Source organism: Falco peregrinus, chromosome 12 (assembly GCF_023634155.1).
Source record: "Falco peregrinus isolate bFalPer1 chromosome 12, bFalPer1.pri, whole genome shotgun sequence".
In the NCBI taxonomy this organism is placed as follows: domain Eukaryota; kingdom Metazoa; phylum Chordata; class Aves; order Falconiformes; family Falconidae; genus Falco; species Falco peregrinus.
The window spans coordinates 3,435,036-3,454,380 of NC_073732.1; the positions used below are offsets into that span (position 1 = coordinate 3,435,036).

Here is a 19,345-nt window from a genome sequence, read left to right on the forward strand (position 1 = left end):
AGCCGGTGTAAGTGAGGCACTCTCACGTGTCCTGTTGAGATGCAGGGGGAATAACTTCCAGCAGAAGGATGCACAGGCAGCTGGGCACTGTAACACATTAACCTAAAGCCTTCAATGGCCCTGAGCTGCCTGACGACAAATATATTTATGTTTTCACTGTTACTGGTTGGCATAACCCTCCCTGGAAGTGTTAACAAACCTGACCCTTTCTTTTAGGTGGTGGCGAGAGACAGTTAAGCACATGTCCCTGTCCAAAGCAAGGTACATGACATTTCACTAAGGAATTTGAACTATTTAGGTGCAAGGTCAAGGTATTATTTGATTAAGGCACAGGGGTGGAGAAAAATGGGAGGAGCATGAGAACAGACTGACCAGAAAGCGAGACACAAACCAAAGAGGTTCACAGCAGAAGCCAGAGAAAAGTAGACTGTACATTTGGGGATGCTGGCTTGAAAGGAGATCAAATTGCTTGACCCCACATGGTTCCAGAAAACAAACATTTTGTACTAAGATTGAATTCTGTCACCAATCCTAACAGAATCAAAGTACAACCACTCTGACTTTGAGAAATTCTTCCAGGTGAGAAAGGTAACAGAATGGTTTTATTGCCGTGATTTAGTGATGGCACCTTATTTATAGCAAACAAAACCAAGAGACAATTATGCAGTTCATTACATGCTTGTGACAATAAAACCTTTATGTCTTGCACGTATGTTACAGAGAACTTGGTTTAGAAACATTTCAGAGACTAAAAATAAATATGTTGGATCTGTTTGATACAGCGTCCAAAGCCATGTGCTTTAGACACCATGAGACCAAGTGAACGGGGCTTGGAGAGAGAAACCAGTGCATTTTAAAATGGCTAAAAATTACTCAAACGGCTTTGCTAGGTCTAAAAATAGTTCCAGAATTAAGTTTGGCATTGTAGGACCTTCTATGTGTAGAAGTAAGCATACCTGTGTAAACATAGACACAAAATGAGCGTGTCCTATAAATGGTTACTTAACAGAAAAGGATACATGCCTTCACACAATTCCCTCTGCATGAAACATGGAGTATTTATAGCAGCTACTTTGTGTTAACTAATATATATCAATATCTACTTAAAAAATAACACTAAATAATTGCATATATTTATGATTTATGGTTTTGACTGTTTGGTGATTCTCTTTGATTCAAAAATAGTCATGAAAAACACGTGCTTTCTTGTATGCCACTAATAATTGTAATCTCTGCTCAATCCATGCATCTCAGAATGGTCCAGCCCTATCCCATTGCGTTCCATGCTTCATCTCTTGGGTCTCATGCAGTAGACATAGCTATGGGCTATAGCTGTTAAAGAATTCCCCTTCTGGAGCTGTTCTACATATATGTATAAGTACACATATATATGCATATATAAACACACACGTGATCTCCAGCTGTGTAGGGGGAGTCAACCTAATTTTTAAAGCATAAAGAAGAGCAGAAGTGGAAATCTACAAGCTCTTGTGGTTGTCATTATAAGCTCTTAAATCTAATTAAACAAAAACCTGACCTTATTTTTATTCCTTTCCTTAAATTAGTGTACATGCAATGGTGAAAGTATATCCTTGCCTGAAGATTTTGACAGAGTCCTGGGAGGTAAAATGTATAAAATTCATCCTGTTCCTCTGACATCACTGAAATCTCTGTCTATACTCCTAAGAACTCCTGTCTCTAGAGGAAGCCCCCTTTCCTTTTTTCTGCTGCTTATGAAATGTTGCTCCTGATGCCATCCCATTCCTTATTTCTGCTTAGAAGATACTGGTGAAATTGTTGCTAAGTAGCTGTGGTCTAAAACGCTTGAGGTTTTTCAGGCTTATCCTTGGAAGGTAAGTGAATAATTAAAAAACAAATCACTGCAGCTCCTAGGCTAGGAGGGAGTACATGACTATCAGCTCAGGGCTAGGTGCAAATCTCAGGACATAGCCTCAAAGCGTAAGATACCAATGTACTATGCAAGTACACAACGTGACCCTCAGCAGTCTGCCTGGAGATGTCTCCTGTTTTACAGGGTTGCACATAGGTGTTGTGAGTCCTTGTTCTGTTTTGTTTGTTCTCTTCTGTTTGGACTGTCTGAAGCCTTCTAGCCATGGAAAGAACATGCAACATAAAAGCTTACACTTAAAAAATTAAAGGACTCAGGTATAGAAAGTCTAGTCTGCGATGAAATGGTTTAGTGAAGAACACAGTATGAGAAATAATGTCCTGGGCATAGTGCCTTGCTGAAAGCGGAGAAGTTTAGTAATGCCAGGATGCTTAGAAGAGGAGGTTAACAGATGTCTTGGTTGAAGCTTTTCTAGACAGACTCAGTAAGCAGACAGGCCTAGTGTCCCTAGGGCAGACAACACCTGCACTTCTCTTGGGGAAAACTATTATACGCATTTCTATTTCTAGATTTGCTGGTTGCTTATGAGACACTTGTTATGGAAGAAATGAGCATGGGTGGTTATTTGAACTGCAAAGAAGTTAAGAACTCAAAGGGGGCTTTATTTGAAAGCTTCCATACAGAAGCAGGGAAAGAAGGCAGCTGATTTTGTTGATCAAGGAGTAGTAGAGCTCTCAGTTTTTCTTCCCTCAGTGGTTATTGGGTGGAGGGTCCAAAGAGTGCCTCTTTGGTGAATCTGCTTGCAAATTTGTAGCTGCAAGGGAGCCAGAAGTCAGTAAGACATCAGAGTCCCATTAGACTGGTTTCTACTGGTTGGAAATGTCAGGCAGGTTTGCAGTACTGCTGTGCCAGGCTATCCTTGTCAACTGCATCAAGCTAATTTCAGCTAATTTCAAACCTGACATAAGCTGATACTATTCTTATAGCCTGTTACTCTGCACGTGTCTTTAGTAACTCGGGAAAAATACTTGATAGGCAACTCTGGAAACCGTGCAGCAAACAGCATCAGTCATACAAAACTTCCCCTCCAGGAGGGCTCTTTTTAGCCCCAGGGGAGGACCCTGGCAGAAGGGAAGCTTGCAGGATGGCAGCTCCCAGTGCAGAGCAGTCTCCTCTGTCCTAGCACTGGGGTACTAGCTCAGGGCTTAGGCAACCACATTCAGAAGCTCCCACCCCCCACCCCCCAGCCTTTGCCTCTAGTTTTCCAGCTACAGCACTAGACAGCATTACACTGTAGAAAAACAGGAGCACGTGTGGTGCTCTCTGGCTGCATGTGCATCCACAGTAAGCCTTCATTCTTTTGTCAAACAAGTGACATGATCTCCTCAACCATAACTCTGTAGCTCACTTTACCCAAGTGTTGTGAAAGACTGCCAAACTTTTTCCTTTCAGACCTTTCCTTCTAGCTGCAATTGTTACCCTCCTTTCCACCCCCAGTTTTTAAGCACACAAAGAGGAAGGCTGGGATAAGGGTAGTGAATCTCACAGCTGCGGCAGTGAGATGGGTCCTGTCAGAGCAGATGTAATTTCTCAGCTCTGCTGCAGTTCCCTGGGCAATCTTGAGTACGTCAGGGATTTTCCTGAGTCTTAGTTTCCCCTCTCCACACTGTGAGTGGTATACTATAAGTTATGAATATTCCTATACTTCTTCCATAGTCTTTTTTTCTTATGAGTTACTTGGAATAGGAACTCAGTGTAAGTGCTCTTGCATGACATGACATAGCCCGATGGGTTCAAAAGAGCTCTGGACAATAATGTAAAGAGAAAATGAACCAGTTTGGGTATTCTGTCCTTTTTGGTTATTTTTCATTTGATATTTCCTACATTTCTGTCCCCAAGTGACAAGCAGGTACTTTGTCTAGACTTCTAGCTCCTCAGTGTCCCTGTTGCTCTTCCTAAGTTTTACTTGAGCTGGCTGCAATTTCTCCTAAGAAGGGATCCTTGTTCCAGGAATTGTTCCCTTTTGGAACAGCAAAGTCCAATTTTTGTGGATTGAGTAACCTGCTAGACCTGTTATTTCATAGGCATCTGTTTCAAAGATGATTTTGGCTAGGGAAGAGAAGGTGGGGAGGAGATGAAGTTTCTAGAGTGTTCTAGGTTTTACTAAGTCTTGTCAGTTTTTCTTATTTTAGACCTAATGGGACTGCTTCCATGGGGTGCTGCTTGGAAACATGAAATAGTTTGCCTCCAGGCACTATTGTGTGAAAAATTAAAATTGCCTATGGAAATTATAGAACCAGCTGTTTCCAAAAGGGGTGAAAACCCCAGTCACTGGCCACATACTCAGGGTCAGATGATGGTAGTTATATAGTTAAAGCATTTTACATTGTCTTGCAAGTGACCTCTCCAAATTATAGCAGTGTGGGACAATGGGTTCTTTGTCTCTGGGCTCTTCTTTTCTGGCAATTACTGTGGCATTTCACACATACTCCTGTATTTACGGTTGGTCTTAAAGCGGATTGGATTTATCAGTCCCAATTCAAGTCTGGAGAAAATCAGACCTGAACAAAATTTCTGTCCATCTCTTAAAATGAATGCCAGCCAATTAGTCCTTCTTGCAGGTTCAGCGAAACATTTTAATTTTTTTATTGTTGTTATTTTAGTGCAATTTCCTACTTTAAACTAGATCTGGAGGTGGCAGCCCCACTGTAAGGGTTGAATCTGTTGATAGTTTAATATCTCAAGAGCTAGCTTGTTCTTAGGAAATTTGAGTCCCTGTTTACTTTATGCATTTAAAAATATACATAATTGCTGGACAGAGTTCACAGCCACACTGGATACACAGCTACCTGTCTCCTGAGAGTGAAAGGAAAGATCAGCTAAGGGGAAGGATCAGCCTGGCATTAGGAAGAGAACAGGCTGGTTTTCATATTTCCTGTCTTTATTTAATTTATATATTTTTTCAAGGGAAGATCACACATAAACATTTGCCAGGAAAAATCACAACTTGTCCTGCCCCTGGAAAAAGACGCACAGTTCGGTTGGTTGGTTTAGGGGATGTTTGCTGTTTAGTTGGTCACATTAATGCCTGTTCTGTGTGCAGGCTGGGTCTCCTTTCTGACTAGGCTTCCTCCCTGCAGCAGTTTTTATGCCTGTCAAGCTATGCCAGTGGTGTCTCACCTCTCTGTCAGACAGGATTTGAACAGTGTCATGGCTGTGCTCTGGGTTGCACAGGACTCCTTCATGTGACTTTGCTTGTAGAGCTGTCGGTTCTTTCTCGGGCACTAGATCTGTGCCTTTGTGGCCTGAGGTTTCTTCCTCAGACCGTTCCTCTTCCAGCATTCCCCCCCAGAATAAGTTTTTACTCACCTGACAGTCAGGGGCCAAACCAGTCTCTCATTTGCCATTGGGATGAGGCATGTCCAACAAGTCTGGACTAAACTCCTCCAAGTTGGTAGAGATTTGCAGTTCAGTTGTGAATCCACAGGCAGTTATGTCCTACAGAAGATCCCTGTCCTTCAGTGCTTGTACCTTCTGTCAGTTCTGCTTAAGAGTGAAGTTTCCCTCAGACTTTTGTTTGCTCAGTTTCCAGAGTCACAGCAAACATAATTTAAAGGAACAGCCTTCCCTTTACCCAGATAAGTTGGTACAAATATGCCCTGAACGTCCTTTGCACTGCTTGTGCCAAAGGCTTAATGACAGGGCATTGTTAAACCTCCCATATAAATCTTTAACAATTGGGTAAAAGTTTGGTCCAAATCTCTAAACCCAAAAAAGAGGAAACAGTAAATTGTATTTACTTACACTTTTAAGGCCCACTGGCTGAGAAACTGCTCTTGCTTTACATTATTCACAGTCATTTGAGATGAAAAGACCTAAATGTTTATGACTATTTTTAGGTTGCCATTTTTTAATTTCATGTCTGTTCACATACCTGAGCACTGAGGTGGATATAGCAGAGCCAGCCTGGTTTTATTTTAAGGCTTTTTGGATCTGTTCATACAAATGCCTTTTACAATTTTCTCCCTTGAAATACTTTGATTTCTTATTCAGGTTGTACTTATATTTGCTGTTCTCTCCACTGGGCTTTCTTGTTATTATTTGAGTGTTCCTCTTCTGTGGGCAGTTTAGGGCCCAAAGCATCAAAGGAAGTCAAATAAACCAATAATTCCTGTGCAGTGCTATACTTAGGAGAGAAGTTTTCCCCGATCCTTGGATAACTCACTTGGTATTTTCAAGCTTGCCATTTGAATGACTCTTACAAAAAGCATCGTATCACCTGCTGAATTTGATGTTAGTTTTTCCTTTGATTTTTTGTTTTCCTTTTTGAAATTCACTGAACTTGCCAAGTGTCTTGTTCATCTCAAAGTATTTTAATTGGTTGCAACATTACCCTATTCCTTTTAAAATGTGGCCATATGCCCAGCTTACTCCTTGGAAGGCCAACTGTTCATTGAGTGAAGCTTTTGTTAATCTGAGGTCAGCCACCATAGCTTCATGATCACCACTGTCAGTGTCCCTTTAGATCAGCTGAGGGCCTGGCCTGGGCATGGAGGGCTGTCAGCAATGAATCCTGTAATGATTAATCAAGGTCACCATCAGACCTGTGTAATCCTGGTCTGTGAGCTAGCAGGACATGGGAATAAAAGATGCACTGGAATTTGGGCTCCTCTCTGTTGCAAGAGTCACTCCAGGGTGAATCTGGCTAGCCTTGTGCTTCAGACTTGCTTATCTGAGTGTCCCAGCAGAGTATGTGAAGCAAGGGATTCCAGTTTTATTGCATTTTCCAGTAATTAAATTGCTCCAGTGACTCCTTCCCAGTGTTGCTGTTTTGAGAGCTAAATAAATCCTGTTTCTACAATCCCCTTTTCGTATGTGAGTCTCACCATCTCTCTTCCTTTGCTTCCCATAGATTGTGCCATTCCTTTTGTTACAAAAATAAAGCATATTTATTTTCCTCTGTTCCAAATGGGTGAAATAAGTGGGAAAATGGTGTAATGTGTATCATAGGCAGGCTGTTTATTGGACATTGTCTCTCTGAGAGTAAGGAAGCTTCCCTGTGACAAACCCACAACTCACCATGCAGTGTCAGAAGGCTTACAGGTCTGCTATGAGGTGATGTTGCTGCCCTTTGGGTCAAGGGAGTATTTTTTGGAATTTGCCCAGTTCCTTCCACAAGGAGAAAAAATAAGTTGTTGAAGTCTATTATTTACTGGGACACACCGACAGCATGATTCTTTGCTTACTCCTCCTGGTGGAAATCAAAAGTAACTGGAGTCAATGGAGTGTGAAATGGTGCAAACTCAAAGAGTACCTGCTCCTCATACCTGGTGTTGCCTTTACAGCTGATAAAGGATAATGAGGTGATGGTTTCAAACGTGTGCAAAGGCTCATTTCCTTAATTAGAATTGGAATTAAAAGAAAATGGTGGATGTTTCCTTGTCCAGGGAACCCTGCTTCCCAAAAAGCTCTGCCATTAGGATTTACATGTTACATTTATTATTATTATTATTATTAATATTATTATTATTATCATTATTATTATTATTTATTATTATTATTGCTGCTTTGGCTTCCCCCCCACGACAGAGCAGACTTTCAGTAAGACCCCAGGTCTGTAGGATTTATGTTCTGCACAAATTATACCATATTCCCTAATGTCTGAAGGGCAGCCCATAATGTTTTAATTGAAAATTTACAAAATTGTAATTGCTGTCTTGCTTGGTCTGACTCCATAGAAGACCTCTTGATTTTAACTACAGCTGCCTGGTGACAGCTGCTACACTGTATAGCATTGCAAAAATCCTGAATTACCTGAGCTAGGATTGCCTTTCTGATAGTGTAAGGAATCAATTGATTCGTGTTTGAACATTTTGCAAGGGAAATAGACATTGATGATTTTTAATGAACTAGGTATCGCTCATTAAATGTAACCTGCCTTGTTTTCCTGCTGATTTCTTTTCACATATGCTCGTGAGCATTAGCTTCTCAAATCTTTTTCTTAGCCTTCATTTGCAGCTATTGCTATATTTTTCCTAAGAGGAGGCACCCGAAATTGAACATGGTCCTCCAAATACGAATGCTCCATTGTTCCGTATTCTGTCGTTATATTATCTTCTGCATTATTTTTATATCCTCTTATTAATGCACCCACACACCCCATTTGCATTTTTTAACCTTTTTAAAAACGTTTTCGTTACAACAATCAGATATAAGGGCAATGAAGTAAGCGTGGAACAATAGAAGAGCTTGATTCTCCTCAGACCTATACTCGTTTTAAACTTCACTGGTGACACTGATTTTGATTTATACCAAAAGGAAAGAGGAAGGATGGAACCTACCATGTCTGCACTGAGACATTCATTTTTGATAGTTAGCAAGGAACGGTTTTGTAAAATAGTTGCAGCACACAACATGCTGTTTAGAAAAAGCACTTTTTCCTTGTATCAGGAAGGAGGTTTTTTTGCAGATACGAGGACTGTGGTATGGGCTGGTGTCTGGAGAGCAGTGCCGGAGACCTGGCAGTGCTCAGCAGTGGCCATGCAGGGGAAGCACCACAGGGTGCCGACGTGTTGACTGTGTGGCTGTCCTGCACAGGCACTGGGGTTCACCCAGACTGGCCTCACAACAGGAGCAGGCAGTGCTTTCTTCATCTCGGGAGCAGTTTTAGCCATTCTAGGCTGTTAATGTCTGCACGGCCTTGTCTGATAGCTGCCCTGGGGAAGGGGCCAAGGGCAGGGCACCCCAGCTGGCTGCAGAGGAAGATGGGGGCCTTGCCTGGGGAGGAAGAAATGATAAGGGGAGATGGGAGGCGGCCAGAGGCACAGTGACTCTGCCATGTGCATACTGCCAACACAGAGCAGGGGGCCATTGCCACCACAGCAAACCACTTTTGGGACTTCCCACTTCAAGAAGAGATGGACAACCAGTTTTAAGCTACAGCTGGGCAAGGTAATTTTTATTAAACAAACAAGTGTTTATGGGTTGTCTGGCTGCAGAAGCAAAGTGTGTGACTCAGAACACCACCTGAGTAACTCTGCTGTTAGCCAGGGCACAGAAAAAAGGTGAAGAAATCCACAAAGCAATCATTCATGTCTGGCTTTCTGGCAGACTGTGACTTAGCAGCCTCTGACTTAGCAGCCTCTTCAGTGTCTCTCTTCCTTAACTGCTTCTGTTTTACTTCACTCTTGATTTTCTCCAGGAGTCATTGTTAAACGTTATTATCTGGTGGGTGTCAATACCATTGTTTCTGGAGGGACTTTTCCTCGTATTGACTGTTGTTTCATTTCAGGTACACATTGACTGTTTCATTTCAGGTAAAGCATCGAGATGCAAATGCCTTCAGGCTTCTTTTGTGTGTCTCAGTTAAGGTCATACTTTACTGGCCCAGCTAGGCAAGGTTTGTAAACACGGGGTGTGGTTTGTAAAGTGAGTCTGCTCTACCTGTCAACAGCTTCATGCTCCTACTTCCTCTCCTATTGCAGATCCTGCTCCTTGTTTGACTCTTGCTGATGCAGTCTAGGACAATGACCTAGCAGAAAATTGTTCACTTTTCCACCGCCCCACCCCCCTCCCCCCCAGATTAGTTTTCTGTCAGACTGACATACTCTGATAGCTTGCCAAAGTAAGATGAGCATCAGTGCTGGCACAAGAAGGGATACAGGGTTGCTCAAGAGAGAGGAATGAGTAATACAGAAGCATTACATTAATTCAGTTGGTTGGTTATAAATCCACACCTTTCCAGCTGCCTATTTGCCTGGCATAGATCAACCACAACTACCATCAAATGAGGAGACTTTTCTTCCTCCTTTTTCATTACTAGCAAGATTTGTTTGCAGGATTGCTGTCTTCATTTTTTCAGATCACTTCAAAGACAAGAAGCAGTAATGGCAGCAGTGGAAACACAGTAGGGAACAGGGGAAAGCAAGAGACACAGCAAGGAATGGGATAGGAAAGGTCATCTCTGCAGCAGCAGCACATTAGATCAGTAGCACAAGGTAGTCGTGAAATCATCTGCTTGGGTACCCCCAGCAGCTGCAGGTGCTGCCTCTAAGCCAGCCAGGGCACAGCTGGGAGAAGGGGGGATGCTGTCCTCTTCTTCCTCAGCTGTGACCCTAGGCTCCTATGAGTATTATCCCCTATGTTCCTCTGCCTGACTCTCCCCATTAGCTCATTGACTGCAGCTGCTGGGCTAGTTTGGCTCTGGGAACGCCTCCACAGAGGCTGCTGGGAGTTGCATCTGGGTGCACCAGCATGTCATTCCTGTGCCACTGCCTGGGGACTCCTGTATTAACCCATTTCTTCATTCAGAAACAGTGTGCTGATGGATTGGAGGTACGTAGAGCCAGTGGAGGAATATGTCAGATTATCACAGCACTATCGCCTGCTGGTTATAACTATTTTCTGAGTTCTTTTGGCAAACTTTCCCAGAGCTCAGGAGCACTCTGAGAGGAAGCACTGGGAGTCCATGTGCTGGGACCAGAGGGACTTTAACTTGCCTCTCCTTAGCACAAGGGGACAAGAGGACCAAGAAATAAGACAGCACGCTGAATTGTATAACCATTAGAAACAATAGCTGTTCCACAGTGTTGCCAATCCATGTAGGTAGAAATATGCTGTTTAATTACTATGATACTTTAAAAGTCTTTCCTTAGTGCTTGTCCAGCTCATGTGGAACCTCCCCTTATATGCAAAACAGGCTTGCTATTTAAATGTAAGCTTGTGCATACACGCCGGCTGCTAGCTTTTCTTGGGGATCCAAGACAGCTGACATTGCTGCCAATATAAATAATTTTGCAGGTTGGAGACTAGTTGGAAAGAGTGAGCCTCCCTTTTATCTAATCCAATAGAAGTGCTTTTTGGTTTGTTTTGTTTTGGTCATTGTTTTTTTTCCCCTTTGACGTGACTTCCAGGAGACAAGAGTGAAAGAGGTATTTGTTTTCTTTTTTTTCTTTTTTTTTTTTTAAACCAACTTTTTCATAACAGTAGACACTTCTAGGAACTAAAACTGTAAATACAAAATTTTGTAGGTTCAAGTAGGAGTGAAGTTTGTGTATTCTTCCACCAAATATATGCTAAGAAAAATGTTGCTGCTTCGTGTAATTCCTCTCTAGTGCTAAGAGAACCTGCACTTTATGGCACAGGAGCTACTGCCAGGCTGAGCCACAACGTTTTAAAATCAGAACTTGATTGTTTAGGAAAGCATGTGTTGGGGAGGCTGAAAACCCACTTGTAATTTGGTATGACGTTTTTACCACAAGAAAAACTTTCTGTTTCTAGTGTGGTTAAAAAGTTTAATCCAATCGGCTGCTGAATTTGAATGTTTGTTTGTTGTTTGACAAGTCTGGCTCACAACTCTCCTTTCTGACTTTACATTGGGGGTCATTTATTGGGCTAAATAAATGTGCGCTGTCCGGCTTGTTAAGAAATCCCATAGCCTACATTTGGTCTAGGATCTGGTCTAGGGGCATAACAAGGCAGGAGGTGGGGTGCTGTGATGCAGGACTTCGGCAGAAACAGGCACAGTCACACTGTTGAGCTAGGAGGAAAGGCTTCAACACAGGAATATGCTGTGTAGCAAGTATTCTAGGAGCAAACTGGGTCTACTATTTCATAGTCCTATACAACTGGAATGTGGCTACTACTGGCCTCACTCTGTGCAATATCCCAATGGAAATGCAAAACAACAAATGTATTTCAGCATAACACTTAACTAGTTGACTCTTACAAGGTTGGTTTTTTGGTTGGTTGGTTTGGTTTCGGGCTTTTTTTTTCTTTTTTTTTTTTTTTTTTTTTCTCCTTCCCAAAACCTCCCTGAACAGGTTCATTTGGTTTTTTTTGGATCTATCTGAATTCCAAGAACAAGCTGCCTCCTGCACAGACCAGTCTTGATGGGGACTAAAGGATAAAGTTCAGCATATTACCTCATTTCAGCTGGTTTGTTTTTAAAGACATACCGTCATTTCAGCTTGGATCTGAACATGTTAAGGACAGGTTTTTACAGAACCTGAGGCCAGTGGAAATGTTATCCTTTTTAGTCACTTTTCTTGGAGATGGTTACAGCAAATAAACATGCAAGGTCTCATCCTGCTCTATAGACAAGTCCATGTGAGTTTCCTTGAAGGACAGAAGTGAAAGGAAAAGTACCCTCTCCTGGTGTCTACCAGAACCTATCCCTTACTGCAGTTTGGGCTCCTTCCAGACATCAGATCCATCATAGTCAATTATTGATAACTGTTATTTCTTTTGACTCTTCTGGTGTGCTGGAAACAGTCTCTGCTTTGGAAACCATTACAGCTATATAACTTGCAAACTATGAGTAATGGTTTCCTCCAATTTCACTCACTCCTTTTATGTGTTTCCATTCATGCCTGTCTTTCTCTCTGCCTGCCCAGTTCTGCTAGGAGGTGAGGTACTGGATCTCAGTGCAGTAGCTTCCTTGCTGCCTTGAAGAGGAATTGCAGGTAAACATCAGTCACCCTGAACAGGACACTGTAAGGATAAGCCTGGGAAACATTCAAAACTCCAGTAAATTCCAACACACAGAAGGGAATACTGGCTTAGTGGCTACATGATGCATTTCCCTTCACCTCACTAGCATCTCTGTCATCTGGAAATAGGTTTCTGGCTACCTCTTTGTCTCCTAGGAAAACACTACCACATCAACTCACTTGCCCTTTATCACTCTTTACTTCACAAAAGTACAGCTAACTTTTCTCTCCAAAGTGACTGAATTGATAGAGGTCTGAACAATTGTTGTCTGTGGACAGCTCTCCAGTCTCCTGCTTGTGTTTCAGACCTTTGTGTTCCCAGAAGTTTGGCTTTTTTTCCAGTTATGGCTCTTGTTCTTTCAAAAGATATTGCCATGGTCTACAAACTTTGTTTTACCAATGTCCTTAGGTTATGCTGGCTGCAACACTACCACCATCTTCTTCCTTGCAGGCCAGCCATTGCTATTTCAGTAGGGCTTAGGAACAAAGAGGCATCAAGGACATACGCATCCCTCCCTTGGCAATTTAACCTCGGAGGGACTGGTGTATATGATCTGAATTCCTGCAGTGCTAGAGTATGAGCATTTGAATGCCCTTCATATGGCTGTCCCATTGACAATTTGCTGTCCTGTCAATGATCTGCTATTTTTACTTCTCTTTTATTCAGGAGGGTGTACCTAGTGGTTTTGCCTTTGAAAATTAGTAGAGATCAAGAGAAAAACTGATTCCTTTCAGTTGGCTGGAGAAGTAACTAAAGCAGCACTATTTTCTATAAATATATATATATTAAGAACTTTAAGCTTATTTAAAGATTTTTGACTCTGTGTGAAACTCAAACTGTTGTGACTCAATTTCTGCTCCGCAAGGGAGAAGGTAGAAGAAGCTGAATACTGACTTTAAATATGTTTAAAAAAGGAGGGAAGTGTTTCTCTGCAGATGGATACATAGTGTGTATGTGTATATATATGCATACAGACATAATACCCACACTGTGTAGGGAGTGTATATACAAATGTGTGTATATGTGTACACACACACTCACACACATCCCTGTTTAGTCTCTGAATAGATGGAAGAGTCACTTGGTTCTAGTATTTTCCTTGTTTATAGTTGCGGGTGCTGTGTCCAGGAACCTCAGTCTTGTTTCTATGGCAGCTATTCCCAGCCTTTTAACATCCCACCTTCCCTCAATCCCCAATGCAATGAGAGGAAGAGAAGAGTGTTGTGACACCCACACTGAGCATCTCATGGCGGGGATAAGAGCATGGGCAGAGATGTCTTCAGATGACAGGCTCATACAGGAGGGACCCAGGTGCAGTAGGCTGCAGCACAGCTACTGGTCTCTTGGCTTTGTATCAGGGGCTTTGTGGGGCAGCCCAGATGTCCCCCCACCCACCTTGTTTTCTTTTTCTTTTCCTTCCCTCTTGCCCTGCCCTGAAGCAGGATTGCAATATCAGAATGGCATCATGAGCAGAAATGCTAGGGAACCTGTGCTGCACTAGACAGGCTGACTAATCTCCCTTAAATAATCTCCCTTTAAATAGTCTGGAGGCGCTCTAGTGAGTTTCTGTTTCAGGAGCCTTGAGAACACAACCACGGCTGTGGTCTGTATAAATAGCCAGACCCATGCCTGGTAAGTAGTGAACAGCACAGTTATTTGTTCTAGGAAGGTCTTCCTATTTTCTTCATGTTGTTGCATGGATGTGATCAAATTCTGGTAACATTTCTGTATAGTAGCAGTGCTGCTGCCTTTTCTCAGACTGCCGTATCATCAGTGACTGTGAGGAGGGAGCAGCTAACCTTTGCAGACAGACATCTGTCTCCAGTGGCTTTGCATCTGAGTGGCAATGGGGCTGTGATTTGCTGGGGTCTGTACAGCTGGCTTTAGCTAAAACGGTGCAGTTCAGACCCTTTTGATCAGTGCCATGAGTTAAAAAATCTCACTGATATTTTTAGCATCTGGAAGGTGAAAGCAAGGAATATTTGAATACTTGCTGCCTAGCTATGGATCTGGACAGAGCATGGTGTGATGGTCGTGTTTGAGAAGGATGAACTCAAAATATCTGTGCTGTCCTAACTAGGTAATCAGCACGGGGTGAAGGGGCAGCGGGGAGGAGATGGATATTGCTAATCAAGTCTGTTAGTTGGGCTGGCTAATAGAATCTTCTATTTTGCAAGATGCAAGAGTAAAAACTATTCTCCAGGTAGGTACATGCACTCTGCAGCTGCATAAGCAATCTTCAGGTTGCTTCCATCTGGTCCTGAGTTATCAAGACAGCCTTCAAAACCAAGGATCTGATACATGGCCAATAGCCACTATAGCGCTTTCCAAGATTTAGGTAAATAGGAGAATCCTTAATGAAGAGTGCAGCAAGTCTTGCCTCAGCTGAGGTAGGAGGCATTTGAATTTCTTACTCATAGTGTATTGTCATCTTCTCCCTGCCATCCTACCCACTCAATGCGTCAGAGATCTAAGACTTGATTTTTAACATATTTTTTGTTGTGTTCCCCCCCTTGGGCAGAGGATATTCAGAACGTCAGTTTCTGGTACACCATATCAGAGATTTTTTTTTCCCTTTTTTTCCCCTCTTCTCAGACACAATTCCTCCAAGCCACTGGGTTTTTACCAGGGTGAATGAATTCACAGGAGAGGCTTGGTGCAAAAGGGTTGAGGGCTAAGTGGGTCTGAGGAGAGGAAGAGAGACTGGGGGGGCGGGGGGGGGGGGGGGGGGGGGGAGCATAGCACAGAGCTGTTACATAGAGGCAGTTTCCCTAAATGCCCTGTCATGTTTGCCTTCCTCTCTAATGCTGCTTTTAAGTCACTGTACAGATGACAAGGTTTTTGCCTGGCCACAGATCCCACCTAATGCAATGAAACACCATTCAAACTGTTTTTTAATCTTTCAAGGGAAGGGGTGTTCTCTTTCTTTTTTCACCCTCATATAGGGGTCCAGCTGGGGTCAGGGTTTGCCATAGTGTGTCATTTAAGTGAGGTTTTAAGCTCATATTTGGCAAAGCAGAAGTTCTGTGCTGGGTTTTGGAAACGCCATCAACAAAGACAGTAATGGTGTTTGAGGGAAAATACTATGTTTTATTATCAACAGTCTTCTGAATTACAACTCAAACCCACAAAAGCCCCAGCCTGTGAATTTAATTAAAGAGAAAAAACAAACCACAGACAGCTTTTTCATTAATTGTATTCAGTGTGCTTACCTTACATCACTCCAGCAAGATCAACCAGGCTGCTCCTGTAAGTTTGGTCTGTGTTGCCAGCTAGTATGCCACGATTCTCTTTGGAAAAGCACAAGAAAAAGGCAAAGCTGAAAGTAGCAGGAATTGTTTCAATGTAGAACAGGCCTCACCGAGTAGGGGGGGGCAAAAAGCAACGGAGTCTGCTCTGTGGGATTTTGCTGGGCTAAGGGTGGGTCAAAATACAATGTGTTTTGTCTTTGTCCCCCTAGCACAATGGCTTCGTTTCCTGTCTTGGAGCAAGAAACATTGTTCCAGAACAGTACCTGGAGCTATCGAATTCCAGCCCTGCTCTACCTGCCGCGTTTTAGCATCATCCTGGCATTTGCTGAGGAGCGAGAGGATGTGGTGGATGAACATGCCAAGCTACTATCAATGCGCAGAGGCGTGTATGACCCAACCACGCACCATGTTCAGGTACCAGTGTGGGGAGAAAATGGGGGAGACTGTCCACCTGTACTGCTTGCCTGTCCCCAGCTGAGTTGCATGTGTTTGCTCTCTCACTGTAGGGAGAGGGCAGCTTCTCCTTCTCCCCACTTACAGCAGACAAATCTGCCTATGAGTAATGTGTGTGTCGTTATAACTACTGGGATTCAACCCAATGATTGGGCAACTGTTGGAGGGACTAAAGTGGGGCAGGTGCAGCAGATTTTCTGTGGATGGCTTTGACCCATCGTTGCAGATCTGGGGAGGCAGATAGAGAGATGGGACAAAAGTCCTGTTGCAACAGCAAAGATGTGGATGAGAGGCAGAAATGGGGAGTGCCATAGGGATGGGGAGGAGTGAATTAGCAATAAGTGATTATTTTCTTAGGACTAATTTTTAGTTTAAAAGACAATTGAGAGCAGCTAGTCTCCCCATGTAGAAGGGTGTTGTCTGATTTGTCTGTGCCAGTGAAATGGCTACCTTGCTAATCTACCAGTCATTATTAATAGTTATCTTGCTGGGTGACTGAGGTGTTGGTACTCTATTTAGAATCATTTTTTGTATTTGCAAATGCATTAATATCTTGAAGGGGGAGGAATGTTTTTCTATTCCAATCCTTCATTGGTGACTGGTTGTCTTGGATTATAGACTCCTAACAGATAGAGTCTGCCTAGCAGAAGCAGCCTCTCAGTGCACCTGCAGTGTAATACCATTCAGTTAACATCTTGTGTAACCCGCTGTAATTCAGTTAAGTAGGGCTCTGTTGGTCATAAACTTAGTAATTTGTGTTCACATGCTAGAGTTCCTTAAAATGGAAATATTAAATATTCAAAAAAAGGTAAGACATGACCAAAAAAAGGGTAATCATTTTAAGGTAGAAAAGCTAATTTAGTATAATCTTACTGGAAACTATTGCTTCTTTTACCAAGCCAACAACGCTATGTAGGAATAATCTTCTAACGGCAATGTTAATTTAGAAATGTGATTGTGTTATGTGCTATTCATTTAAAGACAGACAAGGCTTGGAGGGTAGTTATACCTGCTCTGCAACCTAATTTCTATGTCAGACAACTCAGGGTCCAAATTTCCACACCAGAGTGTGTAAAGCCATGCAGTCAGCTCTAGCAAGGTGCCTCGGTGTTGGCTGGAATACCCATTCACACACGGATCAAACTGGAGGAATAGGAGTCTGAATGGAAAGGAATTTGTAAGCATCCAGGATAGTTGAAAAAGGCTCGGTTATCTAGCTGACTTCCTAAGGAGCACTGGCACAGCGCAGTGTCTGTACCAGCACAGTCTGACCGCTGGGCATGTCTGTGTGTCATATGTGTATATACATTTGTGAGAATTTCTGGAAGTTCAGCTACTGTAGATTTTTAAACAATGTTATCAGACTCTAGCTACATTGAGATACAGAGCTATCAGCTCCTCCGTGAGTAGTAATCAAAAAGGACATAACCCACCTGTTTGGTGAAGTGCATGTGCATCATGTCATCAAAATAATTTTCACTTGCATTTGGCGATGCCAGGATATTGTCTTCCCATTTCTTGCTCTATCCACTAACTTGCTTATCTTCTGTTCTTCTCATGTTCTTCTGTAACTTTTATCCAGGCATCCTCACACTGTAACGTGGATCTATTTGTAATGGTCTGTTTAATTCTTGTCTCCCTTCACACGGGCCCTGGCAGTGGAATAGTATGGAGACCATTGTTAGTGCGCAGCTGAAAGACCACCGATCTATGAATCCCTGTCCTGTTTATGATGAGATCTCAGGAAAACTGATCCTGTTTTTCATAGCTGTCCCAGGAAAGATCTCTGAGCAGCATCAGCTCAGGACAAAGATCAACCTGGTACGTCTCTGCTACGTCACTAGCATGGACCAAGGACGCACCTGGAGCACTGCCCAGGACGTCACCAACAGTACCATTAGCACCGAGTACAAGAACTGGGCCACTTTTGCAGTGGGGCCGGGTCATGGATTGCAACTGCTCAACAAGGCCCGGAGCCTTGTGATTCCTGCCTATGCCTATCGGATCTTGGACCCTAAGCAACACCCCACCCCTCATGCCTTCTGCTTCATCAGCTCTGACCACGGGACCACGTGGGAGATGGGGAACTTTGTGGGGGAGGAAAGTGCAGTGGAGTGCCAGGTAGCAGAGGTGCACAGCTGTGGCAGGAGGGTCCTCTACTGCAATGCAAGGAGCAGCAGGGGAGCCAGAATCCAGGCTGTCAGCTACAACCACGGGGTGGACTTTGAGGGAGGCCAGCGGGTTGAAATGCTAGTGGAACCTCCTTCTGGATGTCATGGAAGTGTTACTGCCTTCCCACCTCCCCCCGATGCCAGATGCCAAGATAGTTGGTTGCTCTATGCTCATCCTACAGACCCAAAGGGTCGAAGAGATTTAGGAATTTACCTCAACAAAAGCCCTTTAAATCCAGCACGCTGGACAAAACCAAGTATCCTCTTCAAAGGCCTGTGTGCTTATTCAGACCTGCAGTACATGGGGGTTGGGCCAGATGGCTCACCCTTGTTCTCCTGCCTCTTTGAATATGGGACCCACCAACAATGTGAAGAGATAATCTTTGTAATGTTCACTTTGAAGCAAGCCTTTCCATCAGAGCGTTGAGGTTCAACCCTCTCCGTCAGCATCCCTCTGAAAGCACCTTTGCTGATACTTCCTTTCACTGTCACTTCTCATCTTTCAGCAAAAGGGTTTTTGTACTCTTCCTGTACCCTTAGTTTGATGTTGGCTTGTGGCATCTGTAGTCTGTGAAGTTTATTAAACATACTAAAACTGAGTATGTGTTTGATTTTGTTTTCTGTTGCCCGTTCTCCCTTCTTGCCTTTCCCTTTGGCTGGCGTCTTAAACATCACGAGCTCAAAACAAGCATGACCTTTGTGTAGGGCCTCTCGCCTCGGGGCCTCTGAGACCTGACTAGGGACATGTGTGCTGACAGCATAGGGACTGCATGGGAACAGATGGCAGTGATTTTATGTTGAGCTGTATTTAGTAAGCTGTGGAGAAAGCGCTAGAGAGGACGCCGAGCTTACTGCCCTGTATCTGCAGTTACCTTCTCCGAACACTGCTTTGGCTCTGACTAGGTGCACTGCTGCTTGCAGTCAGCATAGGACTTGCTGGCAACTCTAGCTTGTTCAGCAAGGCCATGGGTTGCCTTGCTCTTGGAATATTCCTTGCCCACTTCTGCAGTGGATTTGGGGTTGCTTTGCCGGGTTCCCAGGGACTTCTAACGTAGCTTTCTCCTTACTTCCCGTGCTGCGTGTTCTTGCTTACTTGCCCTTTTGCTTACGCTGCATTGGGAAGCTGCAGT

At 43.3% G+C, this 19,345-nt stretch overlaps 2 protein-coding genes across 7 annotated transcripts in view; one reads left to right on the top strand and one right to left on the bottom strand.

Annotated features, from left to right (window-relative positions):
• Positions 1 to 5,406, bottom strand: part of NGEF (neuronal guanine nucleotide exchange factor) — a 51,819-nt gene extending 46,413 nt beyond the window's left edge. Inside the window, exon 1 of the mRNA XM_055816771.1 lies at positions 5,219 to 5,406. The gene's annotated coding sequence lies outside the window, so the exon portion shown is untranslated. The remainder of the gene's footprint in view (positions 1 to 5,218) is intronic.
• NEU2 (neuraminidase 2) overlaps positions 1 to 18,815 on the top strand; it is a 32,704-nt gene extending 13,889 nt beyond the window's left edge. The window contains exons 1-4 of one of the 6 annotated variants that reach the window (XM_027777131.2): positions 8,656 to 8,800; positions 9,166 to 9,248; positions 15,801 to 16,005; positions 17,704 to 18,815. In XM_027777131.2, the coding sequence (XP_027632932.2) occupies positions 15,805 to 16,005; positions 17,704 to 18,642 (1,140 nt within the window). In that variant the 5' untranslated portion in view covers positions 8,656 to 8,800; positions 9,166 to 9,248; positions 15,801 to 15,804 and the 3' untranslated portion in view covers positions 18,643 to 18,815. The other 5 variants (XM_013305311.3, XM_055816774.1, XM_055816773.1 and 2 more) reach the window with 5 other exon arrangements.
• The last annotated feature ends 530 nt before the right edge of the window (positions 18,816 to 19,345 follow it).